The sequence below is a fragment of the Hyla sarda genome, chromosome 11 (assembly GCF_029499605.1).
Source record: "Hyla sarda isolate aHylSar1 chromosome 11, aHylSar1.hap1, whole genome shotgun sequence".
NCBI classification, from domain to species: Eukaryota; Metazoa; Chordata; class Amphibia; order Anura; family Hylidae; genus Hyla; species Hyla sarda.
The window spans coordinates 41,434,431-41,461,316 of NC_079199.1; the positions used below are offsets into that span (position 1 = coordinate 41,434,431).

At 45.8% G+C, this 26,886-nt stretch overlaps 1 protein-coding gene across 6 annotated transcripts in view; it reads left to right on the forward strand.

The window, feature by feature from the left end:
- LRRC9 (leucine rich repeat containing 9) overlaps positions 1–26,886 on the forward strand; it is a 223,684-nt gene that overhangs the window by 45,017 nt on the left and 151,781 nt on the right. For all 6 annotated transcript variants that reach the window (XR_008848684.1, XR_008848686.1, XR_008848687.1 and 3 more), the window contains 7 exons: positions 1,619–1,750; positions 15,132–15,308; positions 17,097–17,214; positions 19,298–19,424; positions 24,025–24,171; positions 25,724–25,845; positions 26,581–26,754. Coding sequence is in view for 3 of the 6 variants with exons in the window: in XM_056545291.1 (XP_056401266.1) it covers positions 1,619–1,750; positions 15,132–15,308; positions 17,097–17,214; positions 19,298–19,424; positions 24,025–24,171; positions 25,724–25,845; positions 26,581–26,754 (997 nt within the window). In the remaining 3 variants the exon portion in view is untranslated. The remainder of the gene's footprint in view (positions 1–1,618; positions 1,751–15,131; positions 15,309–17,096; positions 17,215–19,297; positions 19,425–24,024; positions 24,172–25,723; positions 25,846–26,580; positions 26,755–26,886) is intronic.

A 26,886-nucleotide genomic window follows, 5' to 3' on the forward strand; every position in this document is an offset into this window, starting at 1 on the left:
AGTTTATGCAACAGCTGGACACACACTGGTTGGGAAACACTGATGTAAAAGTTTCTGTTTACTCTCAGAGACTGAAACAAAGTTCAGATCATGTCCAGAGGCATGGCTTGTTACAAGAGTGAGCTGTGATATACTTGCTAAGATATACTATCTCCTTGTGATATGATATTTAGGAGTCTGACTTCTAAAACTCCTACTGATCCTAAAAAAAAGGAGGCAACAATGCTAATTGAGCACAACAGCTTCACAGCTTTTACCTAAATAGCAGCCATGTCTAGGACCAGGCTATGTAGATACATCTAAGAGGAAGAAAAAAAGCAGAACTTCTCATAGGGCAATATGTCAACCACAATACGGTGTAAATTATGTAGTGACCCCCATTGGGGAACTTCTCACCTTATTTAGTTGTATAAAAGACACAAAGGGAGAAATGTATCAAAACCCATGTAGTGGAAAAGTGGTGCAGTTGCCCATAGCAATCAATCAGGTCTCTTTTTTCATTTTTAAAGAGGCATCAGAAAAATGAAAGTAGCAATCTGATTGGTTGCTATGGGCAACTGCACCCCTCTTCCTCTGCACAGGTTTTGATAAATCTCCCCCAATGACTATGCAGACATGACATGGATAGTGTGGCCTCCCAGGTATCAGCACCAGAATGTAGCAGCTGAGCTATGAACAAGATCTAGAGAGGAGAAAATCTTGGGTACACTGTGCAATTCACCAGAATAATCGTTATTTGAATCATGTATAACTTATTGGTAGACCATAAACATAACGCGTTTCAGGGCATTGAAGCCCTTCATCAGATAAAAGGCATAGACGTCTTTGCCATTCATCTGGCTCCAAAGCCCAAAAACATGTTATGTTGATGGTCAACCAATAAATTATACTCTTAATTCATCTGACGAAGGGGCTCCAAAGCCCTGAAATGCGTTATGTTTATGGTAAACCAATAAGTTATACCCTTAATTCATCTGACGAAGAAGCTCCAAAGCCCTGGAATGCGTTATGTTTATGGTTTGCCAATAAATTATACCCGTAAATCTTCTTACGAAGAAACTCCAAAGCCCAAAAACATGTTATGTTTATGGTCTACCAATAAATTATACCCGTGATTCATCGGAAGAAGGGGCTCCAGAGCCCTGAAACCTCTTATGCTTGTAATAAACTAATACATTTTACCTGTGATTTAAATATTCATGATTCATCTGATGGATTGCGGAAGGTACCCAGAATTTTTTCTTTCCAGATCTTCTACTTTGCTATGCAGGGAACTGCAAGCAGCCTTTTCACTTGAATAGGGTTGTGCTGCTGTTCACCCTTACTTTGCAGACCCAATTTTTTTTTAGGAACGATGGGAATCCCAGAGGTTGGACCACTACGATTATAAAATGATTTGATATTTTGTTCATAAGCCAACAATGGGAATACCCTTTAAAAAGCTCTATAACGTATAAGTAGGATATGATTTCCCACTTCGCATTTATGGTTGACAGGTGTACATCCTGGTATATACATATGAATTGTACCCTACTGACACTTATCTTTTACAACTAATATAAAGAGAAAAAGTTAATTTGTTCATGTCTGTCTTTTTTCTATCCTATTAACGTATTAGGATAGACACTTTTCATGAGAAAGAAGTTGTGAGGACGGAGCAAAGCTTTGATGTTTTGTCCCAGTTCTTACAGACAGAGCTTGAAACCGTAGGGAATGTCCGCTTTGAAGAAGGCACTCCAGCAGATTCATGGTAAGCCTAGTTCATGACAGCTTTTATTTTAAGTGCTATAGATAATTGTGACACTCACCGGAGAAGACTGGAGGTGGATCCGCTGAGCACCGCGTGGCAGATGTAGAGAGCCGCACCAGGGAGCGGAATCTAAGACGCCGCTGGTCTTCACCAGAGCCCGCCGCGAAGCAGGATGGACTTGCTGCGGCAGGCGTAGGACTCGACCACGCGGGCGGCCGAGGTGGTACTTGGCACAGAGAGGGGTAACCGGGAGGTAGGGAGCGGGCAAGCTGTCGGGCTGATGGTAGGGCTAAGGTCAGAGGCTGGAGACTGGGTGCGTAGTCAGGGACGTAGCAGAAGGTCAAGGGCTGGCGGCTAAGGTACGAAGTCGGGGACGTAGCTTAAAGGTCAGGTAGCACAGGTAGTCAACAGTAGTGGTACGCTTTCTCTAGGGCAATAGCACAAAGATCCGGCAGGGAACAAGGGAAGTAAGGTGCTTAAATAAGGTGGGACCAACAAGTGACAAATAGAAAGGGTACTGTCCCTTTAAATCTCACAGAGTGGCGTGCGCGCGCCCTGGGGGAGAGACGCGCGCGCACCAGCACTGCAGGAGGATGCACGGGAGACGCGCCGAGAGAAGCCCACGGACGCGGCTCCCGTGCGAGCGGGACGAGGATGCTGCCCAGCTGGAGTGACAGAGGAAGAAGGTAAGTGGCGGGGAGGAGAATGCCGGGGCACGGGCACACAGGAGCGAGAGAGGAGGCGCAGACGGCCCCGCGCAGGACACCGGGACACGGAGCGGGCCGTGACAGTACCCCCCCCTTTGGCCCTCTCTTCCTTTTGAGTTGCAGGAACTTCTGGATTAAGTTCTTGTCCAGGATGTTCTCTTCGGGTTCCCACGACCTCTCCTCAGGACCAAATCCCTTCCAGTCAACCAAAAAGAACCGTCTTCCTCTGGAGAGTTTGGAGGCAAGAATTTGTTGCACTTCAAAAATGTCGGAGACACCAGAGATTGGAGATGGAATACAAGACTTGGTGGAAAATCGATTCAAGACCAATGGTTTGAGGAGGGAGACATGGAAGGTGTTAGGGATGCGAAGGGAACGAGGCAGGAGCAGCTTGTAGGCCACCGGGTTAATTTGACGTAGAACCTTGAATGGGCCTAGAAAACGGGGTCCTAGTTTATAACTGGGCTGTTTAAGGCGAACATGCTTGGTGGAAAGCCACACCTTGTCACCGGGATGGAAAATAGGTGGAGGTCTTCTCTTCTTGTCAGCCTGGAGTTTCATACGGGAGGAAGCATGGGTTAATGAACGTTGGGTGTCTTTCCAAATGGCCTGGAAATCTCGAACCAGGGAATCAACCGCAGGGACCTCGGAGGAGATGGGCAGTGGGAGAGGAGGGCGGGGATGGTGTCCATAGACAATGAAGAACGGGGAGTTGCCAGAAGAACCAGAGTCATGGTGATTATAAGAAAATTCGGCCCAGGGTAGAAGAGAGGACCAATCATCTTGTCGTGCAGAGACGAAGTGACGAAGATAGGTACCAAGGGTCTGGTTCACTCTTTCCGCTTGACCATTGGTTTGAGGGTGGTACGCAGAGGAGAAATCCAACTTGACTTTGAGGCGATTACACAGAGCACGCCAGAACTTTGAGACAAATTGCACCCCCCTGTCAGACACAATATGGAGAGGGAGACCATGAAGCCGTAAGATGTGACGGAAAAACAAACTTGCTAGCTGGGTTGCGGATGGTAGACTGGGGAGCGGGATAAAGTGGGCCATTTTAGAGAATCTGTCCACTACAACCCAGATTACAGTGCAATTGGAGGACGGTGGCAAGTCCGTGATAAAATCCATGGCTATATGGTCCCAAGGAGATTCCGGAATGGGAAGCGGTTGCAGTAAGCCAGCAGGCCTCTGGCGAGAAGTTTTATTCCGGGCACAGATGACACAAGCACGAACAAAATCGGAGACATCGCGGGGTAGGCTGGGCCACCAATAGTGACGGGAAATGAGGGAGATGGAGTTCTGGATCCCCGAATGTCCTGCTAGGAAGGAGGAGTGGCCCCAGTTCAAGATCTTGGTTCTCAGGTGAGGAGGTACAAAGGTCTTCCCAGGAGGTACCTGAAGAAGGGAAGCCGGTGCTGAAGGAATGAGGCGGTCAGGAGGAATGATGTGCTGAGGCTGCGAGTCTAGTCCCGTAACATCAGAGGCCCTGGAGAGAGCATTAGCTCTGATATTCTTATGGGCTGGACAGAAGCGGATCTGGAAGTTAAAACGAGAGAAGAACAAAGACCACCTGGCCTGTCGGGGGTTCAGCCGTTGCGCGGTTTGCAGGTAAAGGAGATTCTTGTGATCCGTATAAATGGAAATTGGGAGGACTGTCCCCTCCAACCAATGACGCCACTCCTCCAGAGCTAATTTAATAGCCAAGAGCTCCTTGTCCCCGATGGTATAATTTCTCTCTGCTGGAGAAAAGGTCTTTGAGAAGAAACCGCAGGTGGACATTTTGCCCTTGGTGGATTGCTGCATTAAGACTGCTCCAGCTCCCACGGAGGAGGCGTCCACCTCCAGGGAAAAAAACTTGTCTGGGTCGGGGCGTGTCAAGACCGGAGCAGAAGCAAAGGCAGACTTGAGTTGGGAGAAGGCTTCTACGGCAGGGGGAGGCCAAGACTTGGGGTCCGCTCCCTTTTTAGTCAAAGCCACAAGGGGTGCTACTAGTATAGAGTAATGTGAAATGAACTGCCGATAATAGTTGGCAAAGCCCAAAAAGCGCTGAATAGCTTTTAATCCAGAAGGCTGAGGCCAGTTCAGAACAGCGGACAATTTATTTGGGTCCATGCGAAGCCCTTGGCTAGAGATGACATAACCAAGAAATGGGAGGCTGGTCTTCTCAAAGAGGCACTTTTCGAGTTTGGCATAAAGATGGTTGCTTCTCAGGCGATGAAGAACTTGGCGTACTTGGGTCCGGTGAACCTCTAAACTGGGGGAGAAGATGAGAATGTCGTCGAGATAGACGACAACACAGGAGTACAGGAGATCCCGGAAAATGTCGTTGACGAATTCCTGAAAAACTGCTGGTGCGTTACACAGGCCGAAAGGCATAACAAGATATTCATAGTGTCCATCTCGGGTATTGAATGCAGTCTTCCATTCGTCCCCCTTTCTGATCCTAATCAAGTTATAGGCACCTCGAAGATCCAACTTAGAGAAGATCTTAGCTCCGCGTAAGCGATCAAAGAGCTCGGAAATGAGTGGAAGAGGATACCGATTCTTGATAGTGATCTTATTCAACCCTCGATAATCAATACAGGGGCGTAGCGAACCATCCTTCTTTTCCACAAAGAAGAAGCCGGCTCCCGCAGGGGAGGAAGATTTTCGGATGAATCCCCTCTGTACGTTCTCCCGGATGTAATCCGACATGGCCTTGGTCTCGGGCGCGGACAGTGGATAAATCCTACCCCGAGGAGGAGAGGTGCCTGGCAGGAGGTCGATAGGGCAGTCATAGGGACGTTGAGGAGGTAGACACTCCGCTTGCTGCTCAGAAAAAACGTCGGCGAATTCACGATAGTGGACTGGAAGGCCAGGTAAGACAGAACTGGGAGGAGGGAATCTAGGTTGAACCGATTTCAGGCAACGGTTGTGGCAATCCGGACCCCAACGAGTAACCTCTCCGGAGCGCCAGTCCAAGAGTGGGGCATGAAGCTGCAACCAAGGAAGACCCAGGAGAGCATCAGAAGTGCAGCGAGGTAGAACGTAGAAGACGATCCTTTCCTTATGAAAGACCCCAATCTGCATCTCGAGTGGAGCAGTCACCTCAAGCACTGCGGTATTAAGGCACTCCCCACTGATGGAAGATATGTACAAAGGTTTAGTGAGCCGAGAGACAGGAAGGCGGTACTTAGAAACTAGGTGAGCGGAAAGAAAATTGCCGGCAGAACCAGAGTCCACAAGAGCGGAAACAGTAAAGGTATTACCCGAAGGAGAAGTGATCTGAACTGGGATATTCAAGCGGGGAGAGGAGTTCCTCTCACCTAGGGTCGCCTCTCCTACGTCTCCTAGGTGTGAGCGTTTCCCTGGCGAGGAGGACGGAGAGGGCAACGATTCAAGAAGTGTTCCGGGCTGGCACAGTAGAGGCAAAGATTCTCCTCCCTGCGACAGGTTCTTTCCTGAGGGGTAAGACGGGCCCGGTCCACTTGCATGGGCTCGTCAACAACTGAAGATGAGGAGGCCTCCGGTGGGTGTTGTAATACCGGAGCCAGCCTAGGGAAGCGACGTGGTCTTGGCTGCTGGCGCTCCTGGCGGAGTTCCCCTTGCCTCTCCGCAAAACGGACATCGATGCGGGTAGCCAAATGGATCAAATCCTGAAGAGAAGAGGGGGGGTCACGAGTGGCCAGGGCATCCTTGACCCTACTAGACAGGCCCTTCTTGAAGGTGGCACACAGTGCCGGTTCATTCCAGTCCAGTTCAGACGCTAGGGTGCGAAACTGGATGGCGTAATCACCGACTGACGAATTTCCCTGACAAAGGTTCAAGAGGGCAGACTCGGCAGAAGAGGCTCGGGCAGGTTCCTCGAAGGCGCTCCGGAACTCGGTAAAAAAGGTTTGCAGGTCCGATGTAATAGGGTCACCTTTGTCCCAAAGAGGGGTGGCCCAGGCCAAGGCTCTTCCAGAAAGAAGACTGAGGACGAATGCCACCTTGGCCCGTTCCGAACGGAACTGGTCTGCCATTAATTCTATATGCATGGAGCATTGGGACACAAAACCCCTGCACGCCTTGGAGTCACCCTCAAACTTGTTGGGCAGGGAGAGTCGCAACTTGGGACCGAGAGCAGAGGCTGGAGGCTCAGGTCCAGGAGCAGGCTCGGGAACGGGTTGCCGTGGCTGCGGCTGCTGAAGCTGCTGCTGCTGCATGGTGAGGAGCTGCTCCATCATGGCGGATAATTGGTTCAGTTGTTGAGCCTGCTGTGCCAACTGCTGGGACTGCTGAGCCACCACAGTAGAGAGATCCGCGATGCTGGGAAGAGGCACCTTGGCGGGATCCATGGCCGGATCTTGATGTGACACTCACCGGAGAAGACTGGAGATGGATCCGCTGAGCACCGCGTGGCAGCTGTAGAGAGCCGCACCAGGGAGCGGAATCTGAGACGCCGCTGGTCTTCACCAGAGCCCGCCGCGAAGCAGGATGGACTTGCTGCGGCAGGCGACGTCCAGGTCGCTTCCGCTGGTACGACTCGACCACGCGGGCGGCCGAGGTGGTACTTGGCACAGAGAGGAGTAACCGGGAGGTAGGGAGCGGGCAAGCTGTCGGGCTGATGGTAGGGCTAAGGTCAGAGGCTGGAGACTGGGTGCGTAGTCAGGGACGTAGCAGAAGGTCAAGGGCTGGCGGCTAAGGTACGAAGTCGGGGACGTAGCTTAAAGGTCAGGTAGCACAGGTAGTCAACAGTAGTGGTACGCTTTCTCTAGGGCAATAGCACAAAGATCCGGCAGGGAACAAGGGAAGTGAGGTGCTTAAATAAGGTGGGACCAACAAGTGACAAATAGAAAGGGTACTGTCCCTTTAAATCTCACAGAGTGGCGCGCGCGCGCCCTGGGGGAGAGACGTGCGTGCACCAGCACTGCAGGAGGATGCACGGGAGATGCGCCGAGAGAAGCCCACGGACGCGGCTCCCGTGCGAGCGTGACGAGGATGCTGCCCAGCTGGAGTGACAGAGGAAGAAGGTAAGTGGCGGGGAGGAGAATGCCGGGGCACGGGCACACAGGAGCGAGAGAGGAGGCGCAGACGGCCCCGCGCAGGACACCGGGACACGGAGCGGGCCGTGACAATAATGACTGGAATATTTCCATCTGTTGTGTCTGACAGTGAGGCGTTGTGGATCTGAGAGTTGTATATGTAGAAGTTTTATTATGCAAATTAGGTCTCTTCCAGAAGAGACAAAACTCTCTCTAGTGCATGAGTGGGGAACCTCCTTCCTGCTGTGGGCCATTTGGATATTAATGCTATCATCCATGAGACATACTAAATCCTCAACTTAATGATCCACTGTATTTGATCAAACATTTAATCAAAGGAGATATACAGCCAAAAGTGGTGAAAATAAAAACAAATTATTTATTTATATATATATATATATATATATATATATATATATATGTATATATAAATATATATTTTTATATATATATACACATATATACTCTCCATGACTCCAGAAGGCATCCCAGCTGATATGCTTCAAAATCGGACCCCCAAAGCCACAGCCTTTAAAAATCCAGCGGTTTTCAAAGGCTGTAAGACAAGGGAGTGAGGCAAAAATTTCCCAGACCATCATCCCCTGCACTTGTGAGCTGCAGGGAGGGGCTGCAAAGATTACACTTGTACATTGCAACATTATATAACTTAAACATGTGCAGCTATATAAAGGTAATTTCATTTGGCTGGAGTTCTCCTTAAACTTGCCCTAAATCTAATGGCTTGAATTGCTTCTCTATGGGGAGGCGTCTGATGTTAGCTGGTATTGATGATGTTCCTACTTGTAAGTACTTTTCCAGGTCTGCCCTATAAGTCAATGTCCAACTCCTATGGAGCATTGGAACATAACTAAGGATTTCAACCAGACCAGAGAAGCCCAGCTGTTTTGGGGTGCTTGGATCTCTTAATGCAGGGAGTCAATTGCCAATCAAGTGAGATGCCTTTAATGCAGCTTTTGGAAGTTGCTGCTTTTCTCCCTGGCCTGTTAATATGTCGCTCAGTTATAGACTTGGGCTATGCCTTAAATTTTTGTAGTGCTATCGAGCTACAGCTGTGTCACAAAGAAACACATGAAATTGTTTGCAATAATGTGGGCTACAGCTGTCACTAAATAATTAAAGTTTACCTCACATTAACAAACACTTTTTATATAATGTAGATAATACCATTATATGTATGTTTGTAACATACATTGTATATTTTTGGGTAAAAAAAAAATGCTGTCCCTGCAGCTATTGCCTGTGTGTCTTTGTTAGGGACCAAATACAGGAAGTGGGAACGGGACATGCAGGGCTCTGTGCAGACTCCTGGCTTGTTAACCCCTTTAGGACGGAGCCCATTTTGGCCTTAAGGACCGGAGCGTTTTTTGCACATCTGACCACTGTCACTTTAAACATTAATAACTCTGGAATGCTTTTAGTTATCATTCTGATGCCGAGATTGTTTTTTCGTGACATATTCTACTTTAACATAGTGGTAAATTTTTGTCGATACTTGCATCATTTCTTGGTGAAAAATCCGTAAATTTGATGAAAAATTAGAAAATTTAGCATTTTTCTAACTTTGAAGCTCTCTGCTTGTAAGGAAAATGGATATTACGAATACATTTTTTTTTGGTTCACATATACAATATGTCTACTTTATGTTTGCATCATAAAATTGATGTGTTTTTACTTTTGGAAGGCACCAGAGGGCTTCAACGGTCAGCAGCAATTTTCCGATTTTTCACAAAATTTTCAAACTCAGTATTTTTCAGGGACCAGTTCAGGTTTGAAGTGGATTTGAAGGGTCTTCATATTAGAAATACCCCATAAATGACCCCATTATAAAAACTACACCCCCAAAAGTATTCAAAATGACATTCAGTCAGCGTTTTAACCCTTTAGGTGTTTCACAGGAATAGAAGCAAAGTGAAGGAGAAAATTCACAATCTTCATTTTTTACACTCACATGTTCTTGCAGACCCAATTTTTGAATTTTTACAAGGGGTAAAAGGACAAAATTTTTACTTGTATTTGTAGCCCAATTTCTCTCGAGTAAGCACATACCTCATATGTCTATGTAAAGTGTTCGGCGGGCGCAGTAGAGGGCTCAGAAGGGAAGGAGCGACAAGGGGATTTTGGAGAGTACGTTTTTCTGAAATGGTTTTTGGGGGGCATGTTACCTTTAGGAAGCCCTTATGGTGCCAGAACAGCAAAAAAAAAACACATGGCATACCATTTTGGAAACTAGACCCCTCGGGGAATGTAACATGGGATAAAGTGAACCTTAATACCCCACAGGTGTTTCACGACTTTTGCAAATGTAAAAAAAAAAAAAAATTTTTTACCTAAAATGCTTGTTTTCCCAAAAATGTTTTATTTTTAAAAAGGGTAATAGCAGAAAATACCCCTAAAAATTTGAAGCCCAATTTCTCCCGATTCAGAAAATACCCCATATGGGGGTGAAAAGTGCTCTGCTGGCGCACTACAGGTCTCGGAAGAGAAGGAGTCACATTTGACTTTTTGAACGCAAATTTTTCTCTGGGGGCATGCCGCATTTAGGAAGCCCCTATGGTGCCAGGACAGCAAAAAAAAACCCACATGGCATACCATTTTGGAAACTAGACCCCTCGGGGAACGTAACAAGGGGTTAAGTGAACCTTTATACCCCACAGGTGTTTCACGACTTTTGCATATGTAAAAAAAAAAAAAATTTTTTTTACCTAAAATGCTTGTTTTCCCAAAAATTTTACATTTTTAAAAAGGGTAAAAGCAGAAAATACCCCCCAAAATTTGTAACACAATTTCTCCCGAGTACGGCGATACCCCATATGTGGCCCTAAACTGTTGCCTTGAAATACGACAGGGCTCCAAAGTGAGAGCGCCATGCGCATTTGAGGCCTAAATTAGGGATTGCATAGGGGTGGACATAGGGTTATTCTACGCCAGTGATTCCCAAACAGGGTGCCTCCAGCTGTTGCAAAACTCCCAGCATGCCTGGACAGTCAACGGCTGTCCGACAATACTGGGAGTTGTTTTGCAACAGCTGGAGGCTCCGTTCTGGAAACAGTGGCGTACCAGACGTTTTTCATTTTTATTGGGGAGGGGAGGGGGGCTGTGTAGGGCTATGTGTATATGTAGTGTTTTTTACTTTTTATTTTATTTTTTGTGTTAGTGTAGTGTAGTGTTTTTAGGGTACAGTCACACGGGCGGGGGTTCACAGTAGTTTCTCGCTGGCAATTTGAGCTGCAGCAGAAAGTTTGCGGCAGCTCAAATTTGCAGCCAGATACTTACTGTAATCCTCCATCCTCCGCCCATGTGAGTGTACCCTGTACGTTCACATTGGGGGGGGACATCCAGCTGTTGCATAACTACAACTCCCAGCATGCCCGTTGGCTGTCGGTGACTGCTGAGAGTTGTAGTTTTGCAACAACTGTAGGCAGACTGGTTATGTATCACTGAGTTTGTGACCTAACTCAGTGTTTCACAACCAGTGTGCCTCCAGCTGTTGCAAAACTACAACTCCCAGCATGTACGGTGCATGGTGTACGGTGACTGCTGAGAGTTGTAGTTTGCAACAGCTGGAGGCACACCGGTCGTGAAACACTGAGTTAGGTAAAAAAAAACTCTGAGTTTCACAACCAGTGTGCCTTCAGCTGTTGCAAAACTACAACTCTCAGCAGTCACCGACAGCCAACGGGCATGCTGGAAGTTGTAGTTATGCAACCAGCAGATGCACCACTACAACTCCCAGCATGCACTTTAGCTGTTTGTGCAAGCTGGGAGTTGTAGTTATACAACAGCTGAAGGTACACTTTTCCATAGAAAGAATGTGCCTCCAGCTGTTGCAAAACCATAAGTCCCAGCATGCCCATAAGGGAATGCTGGGAGTTGTGGTGGTCTGCCTCCTGCTGTTGCATAACTACAGCTCCCAGCATGCCCTTTTTGCATGCTGGGAGCTGTTGCTAAGCAACAGCAGGAGGCTGTCACTCACCTCCAACGATCCTCGCCGCACAGGTCAGTCCCTCGTCGTCTCCGCCGCCGCAGCTGCTCCTGGGGCCCCGATCCCAACAGGGGCGCCGGGGATCGGGGTCCCCAGCACCCGGGGTGCACGTCCCGCACCCGCTCACGTCCTCCGGAAGAGGGGCGGAGCGGGTGCGGGAGTGACACCCGCAGCAGGCGCCCTGATTGGTCGGCCGGTAATCCGGCCGACGAATCAGGGCGATCGTGAGGTGGCACCAGTGCCACCTCACCCCTGCAGGCTCTGGCTGTTCGGGGCCGTCAGAGACGGCCCCGAACAGCCAGTAATTCCGGGTCACCGGGTCACTGGAGACCCGATTGACCCGGAATCGCCGCAGATCGCTGGACTGAATTGTCCAGCGATCTGCGGCGATCGCCGACATGGGGGGACATAATGACCCCCCTGGGCGATATGCCGGGATGCCTGCTGAACGATTTCAGCAGGCATCCGGCTCCGGTCCCCAACCGGCTAGCGGTGGGGGCCGGAATTCCCACGGGCGTATGGATACGCCCTCGGTCCTTAAGGACTCGGCATGCAGGGCGTATCCATACGCCCTATGTCCTGAAGAGGTTAATCATCCTGTTGTGTGAGCTGGGGGTATGTCGCAGAGCCTCAGCGCACAGAGCCCTGCTTGTCTTCACTGCACAGAGCTCTGCTTGTCTTCACTGCGCAGATCCCTACTTGCCTTTACTGCACAGAGCCCTGCTTGTCTTCACTGCACAGAGCCCTGCTTGTCCTCAGTGCAAAGAGCCCTGCTTGTCCTCAGTGCACAGAGCCCTGCTTCTCCTGAGTGCACAGAGCCCTGCTTGTCCTCAGTGCAAAGAGCCCTGCTTGTCCTCAGTGCACAGAGCCCTGCTTGTCCTCAGTGCACAGAGCCCTGCTTGTCCTCAGTGCACAGAGCCCTGCTTGTCCTCAGTGCACAGAGCCCTGCTTGTCCTCACTGCACAGAGCCTGCTTGTCCTCACTGCACAGAGCCCTGCTTGTCCTCACTGCACAGAGCCCTGCTTGTCCTCAGTGCACAGAGCCCTGCTTGTCCTCAGTGCAAAGAGCCCTGCTTGTCCTCAGTGCACAGAGCCCTGCTTCTCCTGAGTGCACAGAGCCCTGCTTGTCCTCAGTGCAAAGAGCCCTGCTTGTCCTCAGTGCAAAGAGCCCTGCTTGTCCTCAGTGCACAGAGCCATGCTTGTCCTCACTGCACAGAGCCCTGCTTGTCCTCACTGCACAGAGCCCTGCTTGTCCTCACTGCACAGAGCCCTGCTTTTCCTCAGTGCTCAGAGCCCTGCTTGTTCTCAGTGCTCAGAGCCCTGCTTATCCTTAGTGCTTGTCCTCAGTGCGCAGAGCCCTGCTTGTCCTCAGTGCTTGTCCTCACTGCAAAGAGCCCTGCTTGTCCTCAGTGCACAGAGCCCTGCTTGTCCTCAGTGTACAGAGCCCTGCTTGTCCTCAGTGCACAGAGCCCTGCTTGTCCTCACTGCACAGAGCCCTGCTTGTCCTCACTGCACAGAGCCCTGCTTGTCCTCACTGCACAGAGCCCTGCTTGTCCTCACTGCACAGAGCCCTGCTTGTCCTCACTGCACAGAGCCCTGCTTGTCCTCACTGTACAGAGCCCTGCTTGTCCTCACTGCTTGTCCTCAGTGCTTGTCTTTACCGCACAGAGCCCTGCTTGTCCTCACTGCACAGAGCCCTGTTTGTCCTCACTGCACAGAGCCTTGCTTGTCCTCAGTGCACAGAGCCCTGCTTGTCCTCAGTGCACAGAGCCCTGCTTGTCCTCAGTGCACAGAGCCCTGCTTGTCCTCAGTGCACAGAGCCCTGATTGTCCTCAGTGTACAGAGCCCTTCTTGTCCTCAGTGTACAGAGCCCTGCTTGTCCTCAGTGCACAGAGCCCTGCTTGTCCTCAGTGTACAGAGCCCTGCTTGTCCTCAGTGCACAGAGCCCTGCTTGTCCTCACTGCACAGAGCGCTGCTTGTCCTCACTGCACAGAGCCCTGCTTGTCCTCACTGCACAGAGCCCTGCTTGTCCTCACTGCACAGAGCCCTGCTTGTCCTCACTGCACAGAGCCCTGCTTGTCCTCACTGTACAGAGCCCTGCTTGTCCTCACTGCTTGTCCTCAGTGCTTGTCTTTACCGCACAGAGCCCTGCTTGTCCTCACTGCACAGAGCCCTGTTTGTCCTCACTGCACAGAGCCTTGCTTGTCCTCAGTGCACAGAGCCCTGCTTGTCCTCAGTGCACAGAGCCCTGCTTGTCCTCAGTGCACAGAGCCCTGCTTGTCCTCAGTGCACAGAGCCCTGATTGTCCTCAGTGTACAGAGCCCTTCTTGTCCTCAGTGTACAGAGCCCTGCTTGTCCTCAGTGCACAGAGCGCTGCTTGTCCTCAGTGCACAGGGCCCTGCTTGTCCTTAGTGCACAGAGCGCTGCTTGTCCTCAGTGCACAGAGCCCTGATTGTCCTCAGTGTACAGAGCCCTGCTTGTCCTCAGTGCACAGAGCCCTGATTGTCCTCAGTGTACAGAGCCCTGCTTTTCCTCAGTGTACAGAGCCTTGCTTGTCCTCAGTGTACAGAGCGCTGCTTGTCCTCAGTGCACAGAGCTTTGCTTGTCCTCAGTGCACAGAGCTTTGCTTGTCCTCAGTGCACAGAGCCCTGATTGTCCTCAGTGTACAGAGCCCTGCTTGTCCTCAGTGCACAGAGCCCTGATTGTCCTCAGTGTACAGAGCCCTGCTTTTCCTCAGTGTACAGAGCCTTGCTTGTCCTCAGTGTACAGAGCGCTGCTTGTCCTCAGTGCACAGAGCTTTGCTTGTCCTCAGTGCACAGAGCTTTGCTTGTCCTCAGTGCACAGAGCTTTGCTTGTCCTCAGTGCACAGAGCCCTTCATGTCCTAAGCACAAATATACATAGAATGGTATTTTCTATGTTATATAAAAAGTTTTTCATAATGACAAATACACTTTAAAATTAATTTGGAGTGCTTCATATTGTAGTGTATGCCTTAATATGACAATTCATTTTTATATTAAAGCTGATCGCCACAATTCTAGCTTTAGGCTTAGTTTCCACTTGTTTATTGTTGTTTTTTTATGCAAAAACTCTCCCACTCAGCGTATTTGCCTTTGACATTTTTTCATTCCTCTTTATTGCTTTTCTGCATTTTTGGGCTCAGCGGCAGTGTTTCAAAATCGCAGCATGTTGAGACTATAGCGTTTTTTACTGATGTCTGTGGTAGAAAATAAAAGGAAATAAATGGCAATAAAATTTACCTGATTAAAAATAATAATAATAACCAGCAGATCATATTTTAAGATCTCACTCTAAACCATAAAACACATCTAGGTGATACATTCACTTTGTAATAGTTGGAATCAGATTGAATGCTATGGACAACACTGACATTTTTGTTTGGATATACACTTATGCATGAAGCCCAATATATTTTGCACATATTTATTTCCCCTTTATGCACATGTGTTTATGGAAAGGTGTTTTGACATCACATGACATTATTGTATATAGATGGAGGCATCACATTTTCCAGTTTTCATTTACTCACACTTAATCATGTTTCTTATAGCTATTGTGTTTGTCACATTTTTATTTCATCTTATGTTTCTGCTTCAGTATGTCCCATCTCTTGAAATCTTATATTCTCAATTTAATTTATGCAGGTTCAAGTCTTGTTATGATCTGATTTTATCACGCTTCTGTGCATTTAACTTTAAAACATTCGGGATCACCGGTGTGAAGATAAATCGAATTGTCAGAGTGCACAATCGAATCTTACGATTCAGGTTTGAGGAAAGACTTCAGGATTACCTTGACAATGAAGATGGCACCGCCGCAGTGTAGGTTTCCGGCTCTCTTGTCATTCCACTCATTGTAGAGCGATGCATGGAATGTGTCTTGCAGCATCTGATTTACAGGAATTATTGACTTTTTCTTATTGTATTTGTTTTGTGCGGGTAAAATTTGCATTAATAATTAGAATATATAACAGTTGTATAATCAAAATTTACAATTCAGTAAACCCCTTTGAGAAGATCACGTTCATCTAGACAGCTTTTTTCTCTGACATTTTTATCTCCCATTACTTGAAAAGACCACATTTTACATTTCTAAGTGCTCTAAATCATCTGATAGCAGATCTGCATTGTGCTGCATCCCCAACAGGATAAGGAGGAGACTTGGAAGGGACATCAAGCAAGAGATGCTATTGGTATTGTGCCACATTATTGGAGTTGATAAAGCAGGCAAAGGAGCATTTCAAGCCCTAGTGAGCATCATTAGCCAGAAGATCACATGAAGCTGCAATGTGAAGAAAAGCTATTGCTGGGGAACCATACTTGTGGCCAGGAATGATATGGGAAACCATAAAACCATGCTGAGGAATAAGATTGGGAGCCATGCTGTAGGTCAGGATTAGGATGGGGAGCCATGCTGAAGACCAGGATAGGAGCCATACTGGAATCTCAGCTGAGATACTAATGATGCATGGGAACAGAAATTAGATGGAAAGCCATGGTGGAGACTTGGCATGAAATGAAGAGGCTTGCTTAGGACTGTCTAATAATTGGTACTCCAGAAAGTGTAAATGCGAGTCATATTTGCACTGGTGGTTTTACTTAATTGTGCCATCTCCACTGATGCATAGAGATGTGACGGTGTCACAAACTGTTGAATTTATTCTGACTTAAAATAAGGCAGTGCAGAGAGCAGATAGCAGCACCATACAGCATGTTAATTTAACTGTGTAGCTTTACAGTGGCCCAGTATGCAAAGGGGCCTATAGCCACCAATTGTATCCAGGAGTTAATACGTTTCTACTGGTAATTTACATTAGAAAAATGCATGGAAAAAGATGTTGGGAGGCACTTCTTCTTATACGTGCATTAAAAGAACAGCATGGCCAGGTACAGATGCAGCAGACCGGGCTCCGTAACTACAGCCTTTTCACTCTGCCATGGAGTTTCATCAGGTTAATGATGTAACTCCATGGCGGAGTGAAATGGCTGTAGTTCCGGAGCCTGGTCTGCTGCGTCTGTACCTGGCCATGCTGTTCTTTTAATGCACGTATAAGAAGAATAAAGATTTGCTATTACCTGAAGTATGGTGAGTGCCTCCATGCATTTGCTGACGTCTCTCTTCATCTGGGATTTGAGCACCACCATGTTGCATCTCTTCATAGTCTGCAATACCACTCCTAAGCGCTGTTAAAGTTCCCCACATATAAGAGCAGAGCAAGTTATGCCGATATCTGCTTCTCTATATTTGCTATTCATTAGAATAACACTAAGGGGTTCTTTGTGGTGAGCCAAGGGCTGATATACTGCTCTGGCCCTCTTCTGTATGTGTGTGTCTGTACTTGCCCTTGACAATACTGTTCAACACACAGATAAGGACACTACTCTCTTACAGTAGCAATTTTTATTCACTAAGCTTCGCTATAAAAATGTCATTCAGACATGTTAATGTGGACATGGTAATGACCATGTATATTCTATACTATATGCATTGCCACTCACTACATTCGCTGTATTATTTTATTTTGAGATGCATTGGAGCAAATAAATGGATGTAAAAGTACACATGCCCTTTATTACAATGCCTATTTTGTTATTTTTCTTTTCTTGCAGTAACTACAAAAAGATGCTAGAATATCTTTTTTATACCCTGGACCCCATTATGTCTTTTGAAAAGAACAACCTTCTCCATATTCTTGAGGATGGGTTTAAGATGACAAAAAGTTCCCAGGTAAAACAAACAATCATGCATGCATGTATCTAAAATGCCCTTCATGACTGTAATCTCATGACCGCAGAGTTTCCTCTTCTCACAAGGTCCCATGCACGTCACATTCAGGAGATCCATTCTATTGTATGTTTTTTAACGAATAGGTGAATCTTAGCTTCAGCACCACTGAGAAAGGATTTATTTCCCCTTTCATTTGTGCTGAGATCTGACCCTCTTCCTGATATATAAAAAAAAGATTTTCAGAACGTTGGATTTCCTGAACGTGCAGGGGCCTAACTTTTGGTTTCGGTTGAGTTTTCACAGTGGGAGCTGTCACTGAACCTTCCTTCCTGTCACTGCTTCTGGAAAAGCTGTCTGCTGATTCCTGCAGTGCTTATTATTTCTTTTTTTATTCTTTTTAGTTTTGTCATAGTTTTTTTTTTTGTATTTAGAGACATGTTGGGGGACATTTCCTAATCTAGTCTATTCTGGGTATGCTTATAGACCAGCGTATGTGGTAGTCTCCTGTCTATTGTGCTCCTAATTTATCAAAGGTCTCACAGCCCTTGATAAATTCTGTGCTCAGACTTCAGGGTCTACAGCTTAAACTGCATTTAGACCTGCTCCAACATGGTCTGACATTTTGGGCAGATGCGACTTGTCGCACAAAAGTCGCACTTGATAAATTCAGCACCAATGCATTTTCCAATGCATTTCTGTCTAAAATAGCATGCATCATGTTCTAAAAATCCTCTAGAGCAAAAGTCGCAGAAAAGTCGCACATATTTAGACTGAGACTTTCTGTGAGACAAATTTAGACAAGATAAACCAGTCTAAATCCTTTGATAAATCTCCCCCGTTGTGTTTAAAGGAGTTATCCATCTTTTAATAACATCCCCTATCCACAGAATGGGTGATTATTGTCTGATCTCTGGGGATCCTCACAATCTCCAGTATGGGGCTCTACTCTCTCCACTAAACGCTCCAGTCCCCATCTTCCAAGACATTCTTACCCCTGCAGTCACTGCCAATGTTTTTAAAAGCTGGATAAGGCTGGGTTCACATCACGTTTTATGCAATACGGGACATCATACGTCTGGGGGAGCTAAAACCGGGCGCTCCTGTATTCCTGCCGTATGTGGCCCGTATGTACTGTATTTCAATGAGCCAACCGGGGTGAAATGCTGACTCCGGTTGGCTCATTTTTGTCCCGTAAATGGTTTTCTGACCGGACCTTAAACCGTGGTAGACCACGGTTTTAGGTCCGGTTGGAAAACCGCATACGAGGCAAAAATGAGCCAACTGGAGTCAGCATTTTCACTCTGGTCGGCTCATTGAGATACAGTACATACGGGCCACAAACGGCAGGGATACGGGCGCTCCCGGTTTTAATTCCCCCCAGATGTATGTGGCCTTCTGCGGCAGGAATTCCCTTAGCGTGGTGACCATTGGCAGCTGTTCATAATGAGATAGCATTGCACAAAAGGATGTAGCAGAGGCAGAGTCGTAGATGCAGTAGATCCAGATTTCCAGAGTTTATACAGATATGGGAGATGAATAAAAGGTCAAGCCACGTCAAGTTCACTTAGAGTGGGGCCAGAGCAGGCAGCAGACAGAAGAATGGTCAAATTGGAAGCCATGTGAAATATTGGAGACACAGATTAATATATCAACCAAACCTTATTTTTCAAGCACAGGTGGTAGAAAGGATTCTCTTTGTGGGGGAAGGCAAAGTGTGGCATGTGATGGCCCTTTAAATCTACGAGTCAGCATGCAAGTGCTACGGCTGTATTTTTAAAACCAATAAAAAAACTAAAAAGCAAAAAATACAGATTAAAAAAAAATGCTCAATAATAGGCATGTGATAGTTAAATACTAGATATTTTTTATGCATTATTAAATGCCAAAATAAATCACTGTGTGAAGGCAGCCTAAGGCCAGCAGCATTTGGGCACTTTCCTGAACTAGAGTCTGTTATATCTTAATAAATGTAATTAGTGGGAAAGCTGTAGAATGGTGACATCCTCTGTGTCTTGCCTTAGCTATAATACGGTTCATTCACAATTGTCTTTATCCTTACCATGTCATGATGTGTTTTCTACAGTTGTATGATCAAGAACAAGAAGAAGCTGTTCGCCTCGCCAACAGTTTGGGATTTTATGAGTCTCCTAAATTGGAGGAAGAAGCAAACAAAGAGACAAATCATTATGATCCAGAACTCTTTAAACATGGTAAACTAATTATGGGGAGACATAAGTGATACACTAAATGGTAGATGACATAGGGAATCCAGTGCTGACAATCGCCTGCCTAATGAATACAGAGAATGAATCACATTCCATGTACTCACTTAGGGAGTAATCGTGGGACAGGTTGAGGTTGACGCAACTACTTGGTTCATTGGACATGTTAAAATAGACAGAATAATACTTTCCTCGAAACAAAGCAAATGCTGTCATTTCCAATCTTCCTAGTGTAATCATCAGTATATTATAATTTAGTATATTCATCCTTTACTTCAAAGCTACAAAACAACATTTACAAAGATTTCCACACATTCATTTAAAACAAATGTTTTAAGCTGTCGATCCAGTTATGAATAAAATTAACCATTTTGTTATTGGATACTGTAAAATAGTGTAATATACAGAAAAACCTTAACACTTTGAGGGAGATTTATCAAAACTTGTGCAGAGGAAAATTGAACAGTTGCCCATAGCAACTGGATGTCTTCTTACATTTTTGAAAAGGACACAGAAAAATTAACAACAGAATGATTTCAGCAGTTTTCAGGAATTCAGCGGTGCTGTACAGGACTTCAGACACGGGAGCCAGCGGTAATGTGCAAAATGCTTTACTGGGTAATCATGCAATGTGTTTCACTGCGCATGCGCAGTGAAACGCTTTGCATGATTACTCAGTTAAGGATTTTACAAATTACCGCTGGCTCCCGTGTCTGAAGTCCTGTACAGCGCCGCTGAATTCCTGAAAACTGCTGAAGTTGTTTTGTTGTTCATCTTACCCATTCAGGAAGACTGCAGATAGGCTGGATCTCCCTGATATACGCTCACCATTGTTGTGTATGCTGGTACACAACCTGCTACGGTAAGCCGCTGTCTTCCCTTCCCTGCTTCGTATTATGTAGGAAGCCTGCACCATGGAGCGGCTCTGCTTTTTGTTACTGAAAAATTAAAGAAGTTATTGAATTGGTTGCTATGGGCAACTGGTCAATTTTTCCTCAGCACAGGTCTTGATGAATCTCCCCCTTTGTTTTCTCAAGCAAATTGTTACTTTTACTTATTAAATTGATATTTTATTGATGGGACATAACATTGAAAGCACCTGCCTAATATTAAGTAGGTCCTCCTCATGCCACCAGAATAGCTCCCTACCACCATAACATGAACTCCACAAGATCACTGAAGCTGTCCTGAGATATTTTGCACCAAGATGTTAGCAAAATAGTCTATAAGTCCTGTAAATTTTAAAGGGGTACTCCCATGGAAACTTTTTTTTTAAATCAACTGGTGCCAGAAAGTTAAACAGATTTGTAAATCACTTCTATTAAAAAATCTTAATCCTTCCAGTACTTTTTACGGTCTGTATGCTAAAGAGAAATCCAAAAAAGAAATGCATTTCCTCTGATGTCATGGCCACAGCGCTTTCTTCTGACCTCTGCTGTACAGAGCAGCATATGTTTGCTATGGGGATTTTCTTCCGCTCTGGACAGTTCCTGAAATGGACAGCAGAGGTCAGCAGAGAGCACTGTGGTCATGACAACAGAGGAAATGCATTTCTTTTTTGGATTTCTCTTTAGTATACAGCCCCTAAAAAGTACTGGAAGGATTAAGATTTTTTAATAGACGTGATTTACAAATCTGTTTAACTTTCTGGCACCAGTTGATTAAAAAAAAAAAAAAAGTTTTCCATGGGAGTACCCCTTTAAGGTGCTGCCTCATTCAATTAGACTTGTTTTTCCAGCACATCCCACGGATGCTTGATTGGATTGAGATCTTGGGAGTTTGGAGGCCATGTCAACACCTTAAACACGTCATGTTCCTCAAACCATTGCTGAACAATATTTATAGTGTTATTTGCAGTGTGGCCATGACATTATCCTGCCGAGGGAGACCACTGCCATCAGGGAATACCACTGCCATGAAGTAGAGGACTTGTTGGGCATGATGTAAGGACCTAGGGTTTCCCAGCAGAATGTTGTCCAGATTCACAATGGCTCTGTCAGCTTGCTTCCTCGAATAGTGCCTCCCAGTGTTCCCTGTTCACCTGCTACCTCATCTATCCCACCACTTGACAGGTTGTAGAGTTACCACAGCACTCTTTTTTTTACCACATTCTACCACTTGACAGGTGGTATTGTTACAAGGTGACCAATGTTATCCCCTTCAGTTGTCATTAGTTTTGTTGTTTTGGCTGATCGGTGTATTGGGTACCTTTTGAAATATGTATATTCCCCTAAGCCTCTACCTTGTGTTTACTATGGAGAAGCCACAAAGTAGTCAAAGTAAAGGTGAACGATTACCATGACTTTATTGAAAATAAGCCACAAGGATCCAGGTACGTGGTCACGAGAGGCGGCCCCCTGACTGTTTTTGTCGGCTTTGAGTTACCTGTCATATCTGTGTAAAGGGAGAGACGCGTCGGTGAGGGCCATCAGGCAGATAGCAGCCACCAGAAACTGCTGCAATGACTAGATACCCAGGTCCCATCTGCTTTTTTTTTTTAAACAAAGATTTTTCTAAAATGTCGGAGAGTTTCAGAGTAAATGATAGTGCTCCCTGCACCTGTTTCATGCTGCCTGCGGTGACAGGTTCCCTTTAATTAAACCCAAAAATACTACTTTTGTGTTAACATGAGCATAGTAGTTGAGTAATTTCAGTCATCTGTTATCTATCTATACAAGGTTATTGCTGTAGTGAAGAACAAAGCCCAAATCATGGAGTCTAGCAATCTGTTATAAATTATATACAATCTTTATTGAAAACATACTATCACTTTTGAGTGATACAATAATTTCATAATAGGTTATTCCAATCTCACATTGGCATTTCCTATCCATAGCACAAGGATAAGCATAGGATAACAATCTGATTGTGAGGGTCTAACCGCTGGGGCCCATACCGGTCTCAAGAGCAGGGACAAAATCGTCGCGGAAATGAACAGAGTGCACAGATCGTACGTGACCAGCTCTCCTGTGATTCTGTATGAGGCCATTGAACATTTCTGAGCACTGAGCTGGCGGGCCAATAGATAAGGAATGGATGGATGGCTGCGCAGGCATGGTGCACTCTGTTCATTCAGAGAACAATGTTGTCCATTCTTGGGATCAGTAGGGGGACCCAGCGGACAGACCCTGACTGAGGCCCTGTGCTATGGATAAGGGATAACAAGCTGAGATGGTACTGCCACTTTAAGTGTCTTGAGTAGAAAATTAGACGGTATATAAAATATTCTGCATTCTAGTATATTAGCTGATAGAGGCACCTTAAAGGGGTACTCCGGTGAAAACCTTTTTTCTTTTAAATCAACTAGTGGCAGAAAGTTAAACATATTTGTAAATTACTTCTATTAAAAAATCTTAATCCTTCCAGTACTTATTAGCTGCTGAATGCTACAGAGGAAATTCCTTTCTTTTTGGAACACTGATGACATCACGAGCACAGTGCTCTCTGCTGACATCTCTGTCCATTTTAGCAACCATGCATAGCAGATGTATGCTAAGGGCAGCATGGTGGCTCAGTGGTAAGCACTGCTGCCTTACAGTGCTGGGGACTTGGGTTCAAATCCCACTAAGGACAACAATAAATAAAGCGTTATTATTATTATAATAACGTCAGCAGAGAGAACTGTGCTTGTGATGTCATCAGAGAGCATTCCAAAAAGAAAAGACGTTCCTCTGTAGTATGCAGCAGCTAATAAGTACAGGAAGGTGTCACGATGCCGGCTGGCAGGAGGTGGATCCTCTGTGCCAGAGAGGGATTGGCGTGGACCGTGCTAGTGGACCGGTTCTAAGTCACTACTGGTTTTCACCAGAGCCCGCCGCAAAGCGGGATGGTCTTGCTGCGGCGGTAGTGACCAGGTCGTATCCACTAGCAACGGCTCAACCTCTCTGGCTGCTGAAGATAGGCGCGGTACAAGGGAGTAGACAGAAGCAAGGTCGGACGTAGCAGAAGGTCGGGGGCAGGCGGCAAGGTTCGTAGTCAGGGTGGATAGCAGAAGTTCTGGTACACAGGCTTTGGACACACAAAACGCTTTCACTGGCACAAGGCAACAAGATCCGGCAAGGGAGTGCATGGGAGGAGGTCAGATATAGTCAGGGACCAGGTGGAAGCCAATTAAGCTAATTGGGCCAGGCACCAATCATTGGTGCACTGGCCCTTTAAGTCTCAGGGAGCTGGCGCGCGCGCGCCCTAGAGAGCGGAGCCGCGCGCGCCAGCACATGACAGCAGGGGACGGGAACGGGTAAGTGACCTGGGATGCGATTCGCGAGCGGGCGCGTCCCGCTGTGCGAATCGCATCCCCGACGGCCATGACAGTGCAGTGCTCCCGGTCAGCGGGACCGACCGGGGCGCTGCGGAGAGAGAGACGCCGTACGCGCTCCGGGGAGGAGCGGGGACCCGGAGCGCTAGGCGTAACAGAAGGATTAAGATTTTTTAATAGAAGTAATTTACAAATATGTTTAACTTTCTGCCACCAGTTGATTTAAAAGAAAAAAGGTTTTCACCGGAGTACCCCTTTAACAGAAGTACACTACATAAATATTTCTATGTTTTTTTTTTGCATAAAACCATTTATTTCATTTTGTTATCTTAGGTAAACTTATCATCTCTAAAGTGTTTCTTGGCCATAGTGTTCAAGCACAAGAATTTCTGCCCATTAATCCTACTAATTTTCCTGATGCTACATCTGTCTTCAGACCCCTGAAACTAAACAGCAGCACTGAGTGTTCTCCAGACGATGGTATGTTTATTCTGCATTAATTATAGAAAATGCATTAAAACACTACAAATCCTGGAGAGGTGACAAGAATCCTTTCTTTGTGACTTCTTCCAGTACCTCACATCTCTACTGGTTTATATTTAAAGGGGTACTCCACTGGAAAACATTTTTTTAATCAACTGGTGCCAGAAAGTTAAACAGTTTTGTAAAATCTTAATCCTTCCAGTACTTATCAGCTGCCCTATGCTCCAGAAGAAGTTCTATTTTTTTTTATTTCCTTTCTGTCTGACCACAGTGCTCTCTGCTGACACCTCTGTCCATGTCAGGCACTGTCCAGAGCAGCATAGGTTTGCTATGGGGATTTCTAAAATGGGCAGAGGTGTCAGCAGCAAAGAGCACTGTGGTCAGACAGAAAAGAAATTCAAAAAGAAAAGAACTTCCAGCTTGGCGATCTCACCAAGGAGACACATTACTCCCTTAGACCTGTGTTGTGTTTGTTCACACAAACTTACAACACTTCTGTATGGAGAGCTATGTATACCTAAAGCACAGCATGTCCTAGTAGCCATGATTCCTTAGGGCTACAAAAAATGGGGGGCTCAGCTCTAATACATAACGGGTGCTATTGGATGCAGACCATGAATACCAAGACAAAAAGAAACATCACATCTAAGAACACTTAAAAAGCTCAAAAGGGCCTACCAAGGTAGGCTCCTTTTGAGCTTTTTAATAATTTTTAGAAGTGATGTTTCTTTTTTGTTTGTTGCCTTAATAAACTTCATAATAACATTGCTTGTGGAGTGTTCTTTTTTCTTCTTGTCTTATGATTCCTCAGGGAGCTAAATTGTCATAGTATACTACAAAGATTTACACAAAGCAAATTTGTATTTTAAGTGATTAATAAATAATTAAAGTCAAGTCATATAGCAGAATTTATTGGTTTGGTAAATACAGTGGTCCCTCAACATACGATGGTAATTCGTTCCAAATGAACCATCGTTAGTTGAAACCATCGTATGTTGAGGGATCCGTGCAATGTTAAGTATAGGAAGTTATACTCACCTGTCCCCGCGGCTCCGGACCGTCACCGCTGCCGTGGATGTCGCCCTCCATTGATATAGCCGCGTCCACAGGGTGTCCCCGCCGCTCCGGACCGTCTCTGCTGCTTGGGATCATCGCTCTTCATCGCCGTCATCACGCACGCCACTCCAATTGGATGACGGAACGGCGTGCGCAGCGACGTGATGACGACGAAGGAGAGCTCCGGCCATGCAGGGGATCCTGAAGAGCGCCGGGGACAGGTAAGTGATCATCACCAGACCACACGGGGCACCTTAAACGGTTATCCGGCAGCAGCTGAAGCAGTCTGTGCTGCCGGATAGCCGTTTATGCGATGGCCCCGACATACAAAAGCATCGTATATTGATGCTGCCTTCAACATGCGATTGCCTCTGAGAGGCCATCGTATATTGAAATTATCGTATGTCGGGGCGATCGTAGGTCAGGGGGTTACTGTATGTATATGGCTATATGAAACGCACACCTTAACATTTTTTTCTATTTTTTTTTTCAGAAATTTGTCCTTCTAAGGAACATGAGAACTGTGACTGCAGCCTCCGCCGCTGTGATTGGTTTGTGTTTGACACTGATCTGATTTTGCCAGAGTATGTTGTTGAGTATGAATACATTACACAGGTACAACATACTCTTCTTCTCCTAAGTATTATTTTAAAGAGTAACTGTCATGTGCTTGGTAAATTTTATAACCCTCAATAGCACATTCGTTCTCGACTCTCTCTGTCACATAAGATGGTCCCATAATGTAAGTTTGTGGGACCGATGACATAGACTCAGAGATTCTCCCCTTACTCATTCTAGTGATCTTATGTAAAAGCCTGGGCCTTGTCAGTTGCACCTCTCAATAAACTTGGTGCATCGAAGGCTGTTCATGTGGCAACCTCAGAAATCTATGCCAGCTCAGAGCTGGTGTAGATTTTGACTGCAATTTAGCAGGCATAAATTGTATAAATAAATTTGGTGTATGTGGAAGGCTATATCCATTTGGACTAATCCCCACCTACTTGACGAACAAGGACTAAAGTAGCAAACATTGTTTTATGTTTTTTTTACATTTTTTGGACCTACAAGGGGGACTAGACCATGAAATCTTCTGATCACTCATAAGATACACTGCAATACTCTCATCAATCCGCACAATCCATTCCACTCTTGTCTTCACTTGAATGTTGCAATACCAGACACGGCCCAAGGACAAGAGTAAAAAAAAAATAATAAAAAAAAAATTTTTTTTTATATGTTTCGTTTTTTTGTAATTTATATAATGTAATCTGCCTTACTATGTATTTCATGCATTATTAAGAACCTTTATTATATAGATTTAATAATACTTAATACTTTTCATCTTGGCAGGGAATGTCCAACAAGACTTGTAATTTTACTGCTGTAGAATTCTCAGATGAAATTAAGTTGGATGAAGACGTTATTTCCATGGAACCAATTATTAAATCCAGGCCCAAAATAATTGCTCTGGATGAAGGGACCATTCTTTCCATTGCAAAAGCCAATCTCTACAGCCAAATAACAGTAAGTATTGCAAAGCTCAGCTTTCTGGATATTAAAAGAGAGGCATAACATAAGGAGCATAGAAAAGCCTCTTCGCTGAGTTGTTTTTTTAAAGTGATATTTTAAATGCATGAAAATGCATAAATAAGAACT